Source organism: Muntiacus reevesi, chromosome 3 (genome assembly GCF_963930625.1).
Source record: "Muntiacus reevesi chromosome 3, mMunRee1.1, whole genome shotgun sequence".
NCBI classification, from domain to species: Eukaryota; Metazoa; Chordata; class Mammalia; order Artiodactyla; family Cervidae; genus Muntiacus; species Muntiacus reevesi.
In genome coordinates this window covers 264752158-264765105 of record NC_089251.1, presented here as the reverse complement: position 1 = coordinate 264765105, position 12948 = coordinate 264752158, and the positions used below count along the sequence as shown (strand labels likewise).

Here is a 12948-nt window from a genome sequence, read left to right as displayed (position 1 = left end):
TGAGATTTCCTGAGCAAACAATGATATCTCTATTTTATTTCCTGCAGTTTGTTAAAGTGGCCTCCATAGTCTCTAGCAAAGGCAAAATAACAAACTGCACCTGGGGTTAACTTCTTAACAAGGCATTGTGTTTTATTTTGTTTTTTTCCAAAATTATTTATTTTTAAGTGAAGGAAAATTGCTTCACAATATTGAGTTGACCTCTGCCATATATCAACATGAGTCAGCCATAGGTATGCACGTGTCCCCTCCATCTTTAACCTCCCTCCTCGTCCCGCCCTTCCAGGTTGTTCCAGAGCCCCAGTTTGAGTTCCCCGAGTCACAGAGCAAATTCCCATTGGTCATCTGTTTTACACATGGTAGTGTATATGCTTTCATGTTTCTCTCTCCATTCATCTTACCCTCCCCTTTCTCCCCCATCCATGTCCACAAGTCTGTTCTCTATGTCTGTGTCTCTACTGTTGCCCTTAAATAGGTTCATCAGTACCAACTTTCTACATTCCATTAGATGCATTAATATATAATATTTGTTTTTCTCTTTCTGACTTACTTCACTCTGTATAATAGGCTCCAGGTTCACCCACTTCATTAGAACTGACTCAAATGTGTTCCTTTATATGGCTGAGTAATATTCCATTGTATATATGTACTACAGTCTCTTTATCCATTCATCTGTTGATGGACATCTACATTGCTTCCATATTGTAGCTATTGTAAATAGTGCTGCAGTGAACATTGGAGTACATGTGTCTTTTTCAATTTTGGTTTCCTCGGGGTATATACCAAATAGTGGAATGGTTGGGTCATGTGGTAGTTCTACTCTCAGTTTTCTGAGGAATCTCCATACTGTCTTCCACAGTGGTTGTATCAATTTACATTCATACCAACAATGCAAAAGGGATGTCTTCTCCACACCCTTTCCAGCATTTATTGTTTGTGGATTTTTTGATGATGACCATTCTGACTGGTATGAGGTAATATCTCATTGTAGTTTTGATTTGCATTTCTCTACTAATCAGTGATGCTAAGCAACTTTTCATGTGTTTATTAGCCGTTTGTATGTCTTCTTTGAAGAAATATCTGTTCATGTATTTTGCCCACTTTTTGACTGGGTTGTTTGTTTTTCCGGTATTCAGTTTCATGAGCTACAAAAAGGTATTCTTGTGGAAACAAGCTAAACATTAATCAACTGAGGAACAGATAAGCAAAGTATGGCCTGTCTATACAATGGAAAATGAATCAGTCATAAAAAGGAAGTTCTGAGACAGGCTACAACGTGGATGAACCTTAAAAACCTTTATGCTTAGTGAAAGAAGCCAGTCACAAAAAACTTCCAATTATATAAAATATCCAGAACAGAAAAATCCACAGAAAGAGAAACTAAATTAGGTAGTTGCTGAAGGACAGGAGAAGTGGGAAATGGAGAGGGACTACTAATGGGGTACATCATTTCTTCTGGAGGAGTCTAAAATTAGATAGCGTGATGATCACAACTTTGAGAATATTCTAAAAACAGTACACATTACAACTTACACTTTGAACGGTTGACTTTTATGGCAAGTACGATATTTCTCAATGAAGCTTTATTTATTAAAAAGGCATTCTTAAGTCTGAGTAAAGCTCTCTGAGATATTTGTCAATATTATTGCTGAAACTGACAGCAAAATTAGGAAGAAAACAGCTGCTTAAGAGCTTTAGGACTGTAAGAAAGTCAATAATCCAGGACCATTCCTACCATCTAGTGCCTATGTTGAGCTGGCATTTAAAAGACACTGAATAACTTTCAGAGTTTACAAAGGTTTATCCAGGAAGAATTTCTCTCCTCTGGAGGAAACTCCTGTAAATTTAGAGGCTCATATAATGAAATCAAGGTACAAAGAGTTTACATAAAATTGTATCACAATCTTGGGTTATCTTCTGAACATTAGAATCCAATAAATACAGGATTTTGAAAGACAAATCAAAAAAGCTTAAAGTGCTCCTGAAATGTTACTTACTGGTTGCTGTTAGGTCCAGGTATTCTCGCTCAGCTGTCAAAATCCTAGAGTTGATTCGTGGAACAACATTTGGCTGATTCATGATATACTCTACCACATCTTGGTCATGGGACAGTTCACCCTACAGGAAAAAAAGAAACAGGATTCAGGTAAGATGCACATTAAACAAATATGAGTAGTGTTCAGTCACTCAGTCGTGTCAGACTCTTTGTGGCCCCATGGACTGTAGCCCACCAGGCTCCTCTGTCCAGGGAATTTTCTAGGCAAGAATACTGGAGTGGGTTGCCATTTCCTCCTCCAAGAGATCTTCCTGACCCAGGGATCGAACCTGGGTCTCCTGCATCTCCTGCACTGCAGGCGGATTCTTTACCCACTGAGCCATTGATCAATAGCAGTTTATTAGGAACTAAGAACTCACTAACTTTATATTATCTTCTGACATACTAGTAACAGCTAAAAATAAAAATTACCCCATTATAGGTTCTTGTTGTTGCCAAGCAAGACTCTTTATGTACAGTATTTCTAATCCATTCAACAATGTGAGCTAGATGTGGTACAGAAAGGTTAAATGACTTACTCAGAGCCACAGAGCTAATGAGAAGTGCATGTGAAATGCAAACCCATGTTTGTTCAATCTTGTCACAGAAACAAGACAGCTTGAGAAACTGGAGTTAACACAAGCAAAAATCCATCTTGAGACCTACTCACAGTAAGCTTCTCTCTAAAGAAGAAAGCAAATGACTCCACTAAAGCAGTTAATATACTTTGAAAAAAAAAATTACCCCAAGCCTTTTTCAATCTCAGGCATCCAAATAATCCTGTATTTCTAGGGTCACGATTACACTGAAGAAACCATGTATCATTAACTCTTCCCTTTCATACTTCTCATGTTATAGAAATACTTGTACTTCATGAAGGTGATCTAGTATATGTGGCTGTGGAAACTTATAACTTTCACACTGAAAATATTTCATATAAAACCATACTTCAACATGATTTTCAGGGGAAACAGATGTGAATCAAATATACACAGTCAAGTCTTTAAAAAAATCCATTCAGGCATCTTCTGTGGCTACTTATCTCAAGAGCAATAACTCACATATGACATGTCAAACTACAAGCCAATAATGAGCATACAAACCAACTCTTGCCTGGAAAATCCCATGGATGGCGGAGCCTGGGAGGCTGCAGTCCATGGGGTCGCTAAGAGTCGGACACGGAATGAGCGACTTCACTTTCACTTTTCACTCTCATGCACTGGAAAAGGAAATGGCAACCTACTCCAGTGTTCTTGCCTGGAGAATCCCAGGGACGGGGGAGCCTGGTTGGCTTCCGTCTGTGGGGTCGCACAGAGTCGGACACAATTGAAGCGACTTAGCACCAGCAGCAGCAAACCAACTACACAATTCAAAAGACTTACAAAGGTACTCGATGACTCAGTATAGATGTAAGCACATGTATATAACTTTGGTCTCTATTATAAAAGCCTAACTGAAGGAGAGCAATTTGGCAACATCTATCAAAATTATACATACCTTTAAATGGAGCTCACCTACAAACATACACACACACACACACACAGTGACTGTTTGCAGAAAGAAAAATGAACAGTGAGGAACAGGAATGTTTAAGTGACAATTTTGCTTCATTTATACCTCTATACATACTTTGAATCTTACACATCTGAGTATCCCAGAACGCAAAGATTCTTCAATATATGCAAATCAAGCAATGTGTTTTATCATATTAACACAGAGTAAAAATCATATGATCATCTCAAAGGTGTAGAGAAAGCTTTTGACAAAGTTCAACACCCATTTATAATAAAAAAAAAAAAAAAAACTCTCCAGAAAATGAGCATACAGAGAACCTACCTCAACATAATGAAGACCAAATATAACAAACCCACAGAAAACATCATTCTCAATAGTGAAAAGCTGAAAGCATTTCCCCTAAGATCAGGAACAAGACAACAACGGCCACTCTCACCACTCTTATTCAACATAGTTTTGGAAGTCCTCATCATGGCAACCAGAGAAGAAAAAGAAATAAAAGGATGACAAAATGGAAAAGAAGTAAAACTGTCATTGTTTGCAGTACTATATACAGAAAATCCTTTAAGATTCCACCAGAAAACTGTTGGAACTAATCAGTGAATATGGTGAGGCTGCTGCTGTTGTTCAGTCACTGAGTGATGTCCGACTCTGGACTGCAACCCCATGAACTACAGCACACCAGGCTTCCCTGTCCTTCACTATCTCCCAGAGTTTGCTCAAACTCATGCCACTGAGTCAATGAATGCCATCCAACCATTCCATCCTCTCTCGCCCCTTTCTCCTTTTGCCTTCAATCTTTCCCAGCATGAGGGTATTTTCCAATGAGACAGCTCTTCACATCAAGTGGCCAAAATACTGGAGCATCAGCATCAGTCCTTCCAACGAATATTCAGGGCTGATTTTCTTGAGAATTGACTGGTTTGATCTCCTTGTGTCCAAGGGACTCTCAGGAGTCATCCCCAGCACCACAGTTCAAAAGCATCAATTCTTCAGCACTCAGCCTTCTTTATGGTCCAATTCTCACACCCATACACAACTACTAGAAAAACCATAGCTTTGACTAGATGGATCCTTGTCAGCAAAGTGATGCCTCTGCTTTCTAATATGCTGTCTAGGTCTGTCATAGTTTTTCTTCCTAGAAGCAAGCATCTTTTAATTTCATGGCTTCATTCACCATCTGCAGTGATTTTGCAGCCCAAGAAAATAAAGTCTGTCACTATTTCCATTGTTTCCCTATCTATTTGCCATGAAGTGATGGGACTGAATGCCAAGATCTTCATTTTTTGAAAGCTGAGTTTTAAGCCAGCTTTTTCACTCTCCTCTTTCACCCTCATCAAGAGACTCTTAAGTTCCTCTTCACTTTCTGCCATTAGTGTGGCTTATCTAAGGTTGTTGATATTCGCCTGGCAATCTTGATTCCAGCTTGTGATTCATCCAGCCCAGTATTTCACATGATGTACTCTGTATATAAGTTAAATAAGCAGAGTAACAATATACAGCCTTGAAGTACTCCTTTCCCAATTTGGAATCAGTCCATTCCATATCCAGTTCTAACTGTTGCTTCTTGACCTGCATACAGGTTTCTTAGGAGGCAGGTAAAGTGGTCTGGCGTTCCCATCTCTTTAAGAATTTTCCAGTTTGTTGTGATCCACACAGTCAAAGGGTTTAGCATAGTCAATGAAACAGAAGCAAAGTTACAAGGTACAAAATTAGTGCACAGTAATTACTTGCATTCCTAACAACAAAAGAATAGACAGAGAGATTAAGGAAACAATCCCATTTACCATCACAATAAAAAGAATAAAATACTAAGAAATAAATCAACCTAAGGAAGTAAAATACCTGAACTCAGAGAACTATAAAACACTGATGAAATAAATCAAAAGAGGACACAAACAGAATGAAAAATATATCATGTTCTTGGATTGGAAGACTCATTGTAGTGAAAATGAATATACTACCCAAAGCAATCTACAGATTCAATCCAATTCCTATCAAATTACCAATGGTATTCATCACAGAGTTACAACAAAGAATTCTACAAATTGTATGGAAACACAAAAGATTCTGGATAGCCAAAGTAATCTTGAGAAAGAAAAATGGAGGAGGAAGAATCAGATTCCTTGAATTCAAATGATACTACAAAGTTACAGTAATCAAAACAATATGGTACTGGCACAAAATCAGAACGATAGACCAATGGTACAGAATAGAACGTACAAAGATAAACCCACATGCCTGCGCTACCTAATCTATGACAAAAGAGGCAGGAACAGACAGTGGAGAAAAGACAGCCTCTTCAATCAGTGGTGCTGGGAAATCTGGACAGCTACATGTAAAAGAATGAAATTAGAATACTACCTAACACCATACACAAAAATAAACTCAAAATGGATTAAAGACCTAAATGTATATAGACCAGACACTATAAAACTCTTAAAGGAAAACACACTAAAAAGATTCTTTGACATAAACGACAGCAAGATCTTTTTTGACCCTAAAATAATGAAAATAAAAACAAAAAACAACTGGGCACCTAATTAAACCTAAAAGCTTTTGATCAGTAGCTACGTAAGGAAGCCCCAGTAAAAACTTTGGATACCAAAACTTGACTGAACTTCCCTGGATGGCAGTACCCCACATGTTCAGTCAGTTCAGTTGCTCAGTCATGTCCTACTCTTCGCAACCGTTTGGACTGCAGCACGCCAGGTTTACCTGTCCATCACCAACTCCCAGAGTTTACCCAAATTCATGTCCATTGAATTGGTGATGCCATCCAACCATCTCATCCTCTGTCATCCCGTTTCCCCTCCTGCCTTCAGTTTTTCCCAGCATCAGAGTCTTTCCCAAGGAGTCAGTTCTTTGCATCAGGTAGTCAAAGTATTGAAGCTTCAACTTCAGTATCAGTCCTTCCAATGAATATTCAGGACTGACTTCCTTTAGGATTGACTGGTTGGATCTCCCTGCAGTCCAAGGAACTCTCAAAAGTCTTCTCCAACACCACAGTTCAAAAGCATTCAAGTTCAATTCTTCGGTGCTCAACTTTCAGTCCAACTCTCACATCCATACATAACCACTGGAAAAACCATAACTTTGACTAGATGGACCTTTGTTGGCAAAGTAATCTCTCTGCTTTTTAATATGCTGTCTAGGTTGGTCATAACTCTTCTTCCAAGGAGCAAGCATCTTCTAATTTTATGGCTACAGTCACCATCTACAGTTATTTTGGAGCCCCCAAAAATAAAAGTCTGACACTGTTTCCTTGTTTCCCCATCTACTTGTGATGAAGTGATGGAACTGGATGCTATGATCTTCATTTTTTGAATTTTGAGTTTTAAGCCAGCTTTTTAACTCTCCTCTTTCACTTTCACCAAAAGGCTCTTTAGTTCTTCTTCACTTTCTGCCGTACGGGTTCTGTAATCTGTGTTTCTGAGGTTGTTGATATTTCTCCCAGCAATCTTGATTCCAGTCTGTGCTTCATCCAGCCCAGCATTTCACATGATGTATTCTGCATATAAGTTAAATAAGCAGGGTGACAATGTACAGTCCTGACATACTCCTTTCCCAATCTGGAACCAGTCTGTTGTTCCATGTCCAGTTCTAACTGTTGCTTCTTGACCTGCATACAGACTTCTCAGGAGGCAGGTAAGGTGGTCTGGTATTCCCATCTCTTTCAGAGTTTTCCATAGTTTGTTGTGATCTACACAATCAAAGGCTTTGGCATAGTCAATAAAGCAGATGTTTTTCTGGAACTCCCTTGCTTTTTCGAGGATCCAGCGGATGTTGGCAATTTGATCTCTGCCTTTTCTAAATCCAGCTTGAACATCTGGAAGTTCACAGTTCATGTACTGCTAAAGCTTGGCTTGGAGAATTTTGAGCATTACTTTGCTAGCATGTGGGATGAGTGCAATTGTGCAGCAGTTTGAACATTCTTTGGCATTGCCTTTTTTGGGACTGGAATGAAAACTGACCTTTCCCAGTCCTGTGGCCACTGCTGAGTTTTCCACATTTGCTGACATATTGAGTGAAGCACTTTCACAGCATCATCTTTTAGGATTTGAAATAGCTCAGATGGAATTCTATCACCTCCACTAGCTTTGTTCGTACTGATGCTTTTTAAGGACCACTTGTCTTCATATTCCAGGATGTCTGACTCTAGGTGAGGGATCACACCATCATGGTTATCTGGGTTGTAAAGATCTTTTCTGTATAGTTCTTCTGTGTATTTTTGCCACCTCTTCTTCATACTTCTGCTTCTGTTAGGTTCATATCATTTCTGTCCTTTATTGTGCCCATCTTTGCATGAAATGTTCCCTTGGTATCTCTAATTTTCTTGAAGTGGTCTCTAGTCTTTTCCTTTCTATTGTTTTCCTCTATTTCTTTGCACTGATCACTGAGGAAGGCTTATCTCTCCTTGCTATTCTTGGGAACTCTGTATTCAAATGCGTGTATCTTTCCTTTTCTCCTTTCCCTTTAGCTTCTCTTCTTTTCTCAGCTATTTGTAAGGCCTCCTCAGACAACCACTTTGCCTTCTGCATTTGTTTTTCTCTTTACAACTCACTGCTGAACCACCAGTGACAGGAGAATGTTGGATCCCAACAAAAAAGGTACCCCACGTACAGGGGCAAATGAGAAGCCCCAGCAAGATGGTAGGAGTTGCGAAACCATGTTTAGAATCAAACTCCATACCCACCAGAGATGCTTGGAGGGCTCAAACAAAACCTTGTGCATACCAGGACCCAGAGACCCCACAGAGACTGAGCCAGACCTGTGTTTGAGAGTCTCCTGTGAAGATGCAGGTCAGCAGGGGCCTGTCGCAGAGGCAGGGGCTCTGCGTGCAACAGATCTGGGTCACACAGCCTGTGGCATAAGCCCTCTTGGAGGAGGGCCCCATTAGCCCCACCACAGAGCCACCAAGCAGACGACCCACAAACTGCAGAACAATTATATCCCACATCAAAGAGCTGGAAGGATAATATAACCTGGCGTCATAGGGAAAAGACATAGAATATTTACATTTGGAATCTTCGGAAGCTTTGCTGTGTGCACCTCAGACTTCAGCTGGTTCTGATATATATTCTATTACTGTAATAATGCTAACTGTAAAAACCACACTATCCTGAGTTCTGTAAGCCATTCAAGCAAATTACCATAACTGAGGGAACACCTGCATTCGTAGCTACTTGATCATAAGTAAGGGTGGCCTGAGGATCTCTGAACTTGTGTCTAGTGTCTAAAACAAAGACAATCTTGTGAAGAACTATGTCCTTAATCTGTTAGGACTATGTCCTAACTCTGGGCTGTGTGGTGTCAGAACTCATCACAAACCAAAAGACTAATAGAAGAAATAAAGGGTAAAAAGTTCAAAATGTTAATTTACATATCTGAGAAACTCAGTGACGCTATATCCACAAAATGGTTTTTCAATCTCAGCACTATTGACATTTTGGACTAGATAACTTTTTGGAAAGGGAGGTGATATCCTGCTGTTTTGGAAGGGAAGGGACGTCCTGAGCATTCCAAGAGGTTTAGCAGCATGCCTGACTCATTCCCACAAGAAGCCAGTAGTACCTCTTTCCTCCCTGAACTATGACAATGAAAAATATCTCCATACATTGCCAAATGTGCTGCCAAGAGGGGCAAAACTGCTTCCTGAGACCAATTAATGAAACACTATATGGCTATCTTAAAAAAACTGAGAATACTCTATAAACCAAATTAGAAAGACTTATAATATTAAGTGAAAAAAAACAAGGTATAGTATAGTTATGTATTAATAATTTGTTACCACGTTGAATAAAGGTTAGGAAGGAGTAAATTTTCATTGTTAGCATACAGATACAAAAAAGTTTCAGAACAACTCAGAAGAAACTTAAAACAGCAATTACCTACTTGTAGACGGAAGACTATATACAGGAGTTTTTTTTTTACTTTTATAAATAACCATGGGAATTTTCAAATAATTAAATACACAGCTCAAAATTGACAAATCATTTGAGTCTTTCCATTTCATCACTTTTAATAATCATCATTTATAAGAATGCCAGACCTTGATTTTCCTCTCAAGGCACTGAGAATCCTTAAGTATACTGAGGTTTTTTCTGTCTATACAATGCTTTGGGGTCCTGAAATATCTGTAGAGTAAGTCATATTTTGTTGTCTTGAAAAGCAGAAAACTCAGAGAGCAGAAATACCATAATTTGTTGTAAAAAACAAAACAAAACGTAACATACTATAAGTAGGAAAAACTCAAGAGTTCCACTCTAGACATGACAATGCTTTCTATACAGAAAATGTTAAGAAATCTACACATGCCCACACAAAAAACTAATAGAACTAATAAGTTCAACGTGGTTGTAGCATATAAGATCAATATACAAAAATCAATTGCATTTCTATTCACTACAAATAAACTACCCCAAAATTAAAAAAACAATTGCATTTACAACAGCATCAAAAAGAATAAAATATAAAATACTAAGGAATAAGTTTAACAAAAGTATAAGACTTCTTCACTGAAAACTATGAAACATCATTAAAAGACAGTAAATGGAAATACGTCCTACATTCATGGGTTGGAAGATTCACTATTGTTAAGATGTCAACAGTTCCCAAATTGATCTACAGATTCAACACAATTCCTATTAAAATCCCAGTGGCCTCTCTTTGGTAGAAACCGACAAGCATATTTTAAGATTCCTAGAGAATTGAAAGGGACACAGAAGAGCCAAACCTTCTTTTTTTTTTTTAAGGAATACTAACAGTCCAAAGTTTTATTTATATAAAAATCATTTCCCCGACACATTTAGGGCACAGTCAGGCTAAAGAATAGTCTTGTTTCCATTAGTAGCCATGTCACAGTATACAGCAGGTCATATTTATGGTGACCTTGACATTTTCTCTCAGTATATGAGCTAAGTCCTTTATATTTTGGAACTAAACAGCCCAGACTGGGACTTTTTCTAGAAACATTAGAAGTCTACTCCAAAGGAGAAATGATGTCTCCATCTCCAGAAACTAAAAACTGTCAGTACATTTCAAATATTAATACTCCAGGTACAACTTCTGGGAGAAAAGGACAACCCCCAGCCATCACCTTCCTCCCAGATATATGAATATATATACACATGTGCATGCATGTGCTTTGTGTATGCATTAAAGACTGGTAAAAAAAAAAAAAAAAAAAAACAGACTAGTAACATGGTGGCTAAATCAGAGATTTGGGGCTATGTTAATTTTCTTTCAACTGCTTTTTCAAGTTTCTTTGTGTTTGGAATTTTAAGATTCATCTGAATACGGAACAAGCACAAAGCATACATGCAAAGCTGAGTTTTAGGGACTTTTTGTCGGCTTTAAGTCGCTAATATTTTATTTCCTCTTTCTTTGATCTTTCTCCTAAAAAACAAATACCTACATGACTGATTAATTAAGGTTTTAGTTAATCAAATTTCACTAGAGATTTTACAAATTTTACAGACAACTGTCTTGTAAGCTGGCCTGATGCAAAATGGCAGATGGGGCATGTCTGACCACAGAGAGGAGCCCAGTGAAAAGAGTAGATTGAAAACCAAAGGTGTTCATTTAAATCAATGTGATTTGGAAAAGTTCCTTTCTAAAAATATTCATTTTAGCAAATAGTGAGTTGAAATTTGTAACATTTATTCAAAACTACACAATGAGTTTTAAAACCACAAGTGTAGTGAAGCCGCTCAGTCGTGTCTGACTCTTTGTGACCCCATGGACTGTAGCCCACCAGGATCCTCCGTCCATGGGATTTTCCAGGCAAGAATACTGGAGTGGGTTGCCATTTCCTTCTCCAGGGGATCTTCCTGACCCAGGGATCGAACCCAGGTCTCCTGCATTGTAAGCAGACGCTTTTACCATCCGAGCCACCAGGGAAGTGGGCACATAATTATCTTGTCTGAAGCTCACTTTGAACTCAAATCTGATTTTTTAAATATAATTTCAATCTTAAAACTGTAAAGCAATTGTTTTTCTCTATGCTTGAGCAGTTTTCCTATCAGGTGATAAAAAGGCTAGGGCTTTTTTAAAAATTTCTTTACTTCAAATTAGCACCATAGTACATATTCATTGATGAAAATATGGTAAATACAGAAGAGTTCAAAGAAAAACAATCATCCATGATCTCGCCATGCTGTCCATGAAAAAGCTGCTCATCTGAGTTATTTATTTCCAGCCTGGGTTTCCCTGGTGGCTCAGATGGCCTGCAATCCAGGAGACCTGGGTTCAATCCGTAGGTTGGGAAGATCCCCTGGAGGAGAGCACTACAACCCACTCCAGTATTCTTGCCTGGAGAATTCCCAAGGACAGAGGAGCCTGGCAGTCTACAGTCCACAGGGTCACAAAGAGTTGGACATGACTGAGTGACTAAGCACATTTCCAGCCTAACACACACACACACACACACACACACACATACACACATATACTTACGTCACCTACCCAGACACATTCACATATACACAGTAATAAGATCGGCCTAGCCACATTACCTTATATAATTCATTTGCTGGTACATGGCAACACATTGTAGACATGTCTTTAGATAGTCTTAGTTAATGTCTTTTTAATGGCTGCATTGTGTTCCACCATATTGTTGGATATTTAAATTATTTCTCATTCTTTGCTATCATAGTGACTGCTTCAGTATACATTTATATATTTCACATTCATATGTTTACACATTTAATATTCACAGAAGAGCCAAACATTCTTAAAAACAGAAAAACACAAAGTTGGAAAAGTCACACTTGATTATGACAATAATCAAGACTGGGAGGTACTTAAATAGGAAAAGTAGGTTAATGGAAACAACAGATGGTCTAAAAATAGACCTATACATTAGTGGGCAATTTATTTTTGACCTGGGTACCATGACAAATTTAACAGTGAAAGGCTATTTTTTTCAAAAATGATACTGAGGCAGCTAACTGAATAGTCAAAAAGATATCCGGCTGCATGTCTCAAATTGGACATGGAAAAAGAGATGGACTCCTACCTCACTCCACATACAAAAACTACCTGAAGATGGATCAAAGAACTAAGCATTAAGAGAAATAACTATAAAATACTCAGAAGAAAATATAGAAATCTCCATTACCTAGGATTAAGTAAAGGTTTCTTACATATGATACAAATAGTACAAGCAACAACAAAAAAGAAACTGACACTACCAAAAAGTAAAAATACAAACCAGAAAATGAGAGAAAATATTTGACAATTATATACATATAATAAGTAATTCATATCCAGAATACATAAATAACTCTTATAACTCAACATTAATAAAACAAATAATCCAATTAAAAACAGGCAAATAATCTGAATAGACATTTCTCCAAAGAGGAAATAAATGGTGAATAAGCACAGGAAAC

At 38.1% G+C, this 12948-nt stretch overlaps 1 protein-coding gene across 1 annotated transcript in view; it reads right to left on the bottom strand.

Moving 5' to 3' along the window:
- The window catches only part of UGGT1 (UDP-glucose glycoprotein glucosyltransferase 1), a 110252-nt gene that overhangs the window by 45428 nt on the left and 51876 nt on the right, over positions 1-12948 (bottom strand). Inside the window, exon 19 of the mRNA XM_065931991.1 lies at positions 1998-2118. Coding sequence (XP_065788063.1) covers positions 1998-2118 — 121 coding nt within the window. The remainder of the gene's footprint in view (positions 1-1997; positions 2119-12948) is intronic.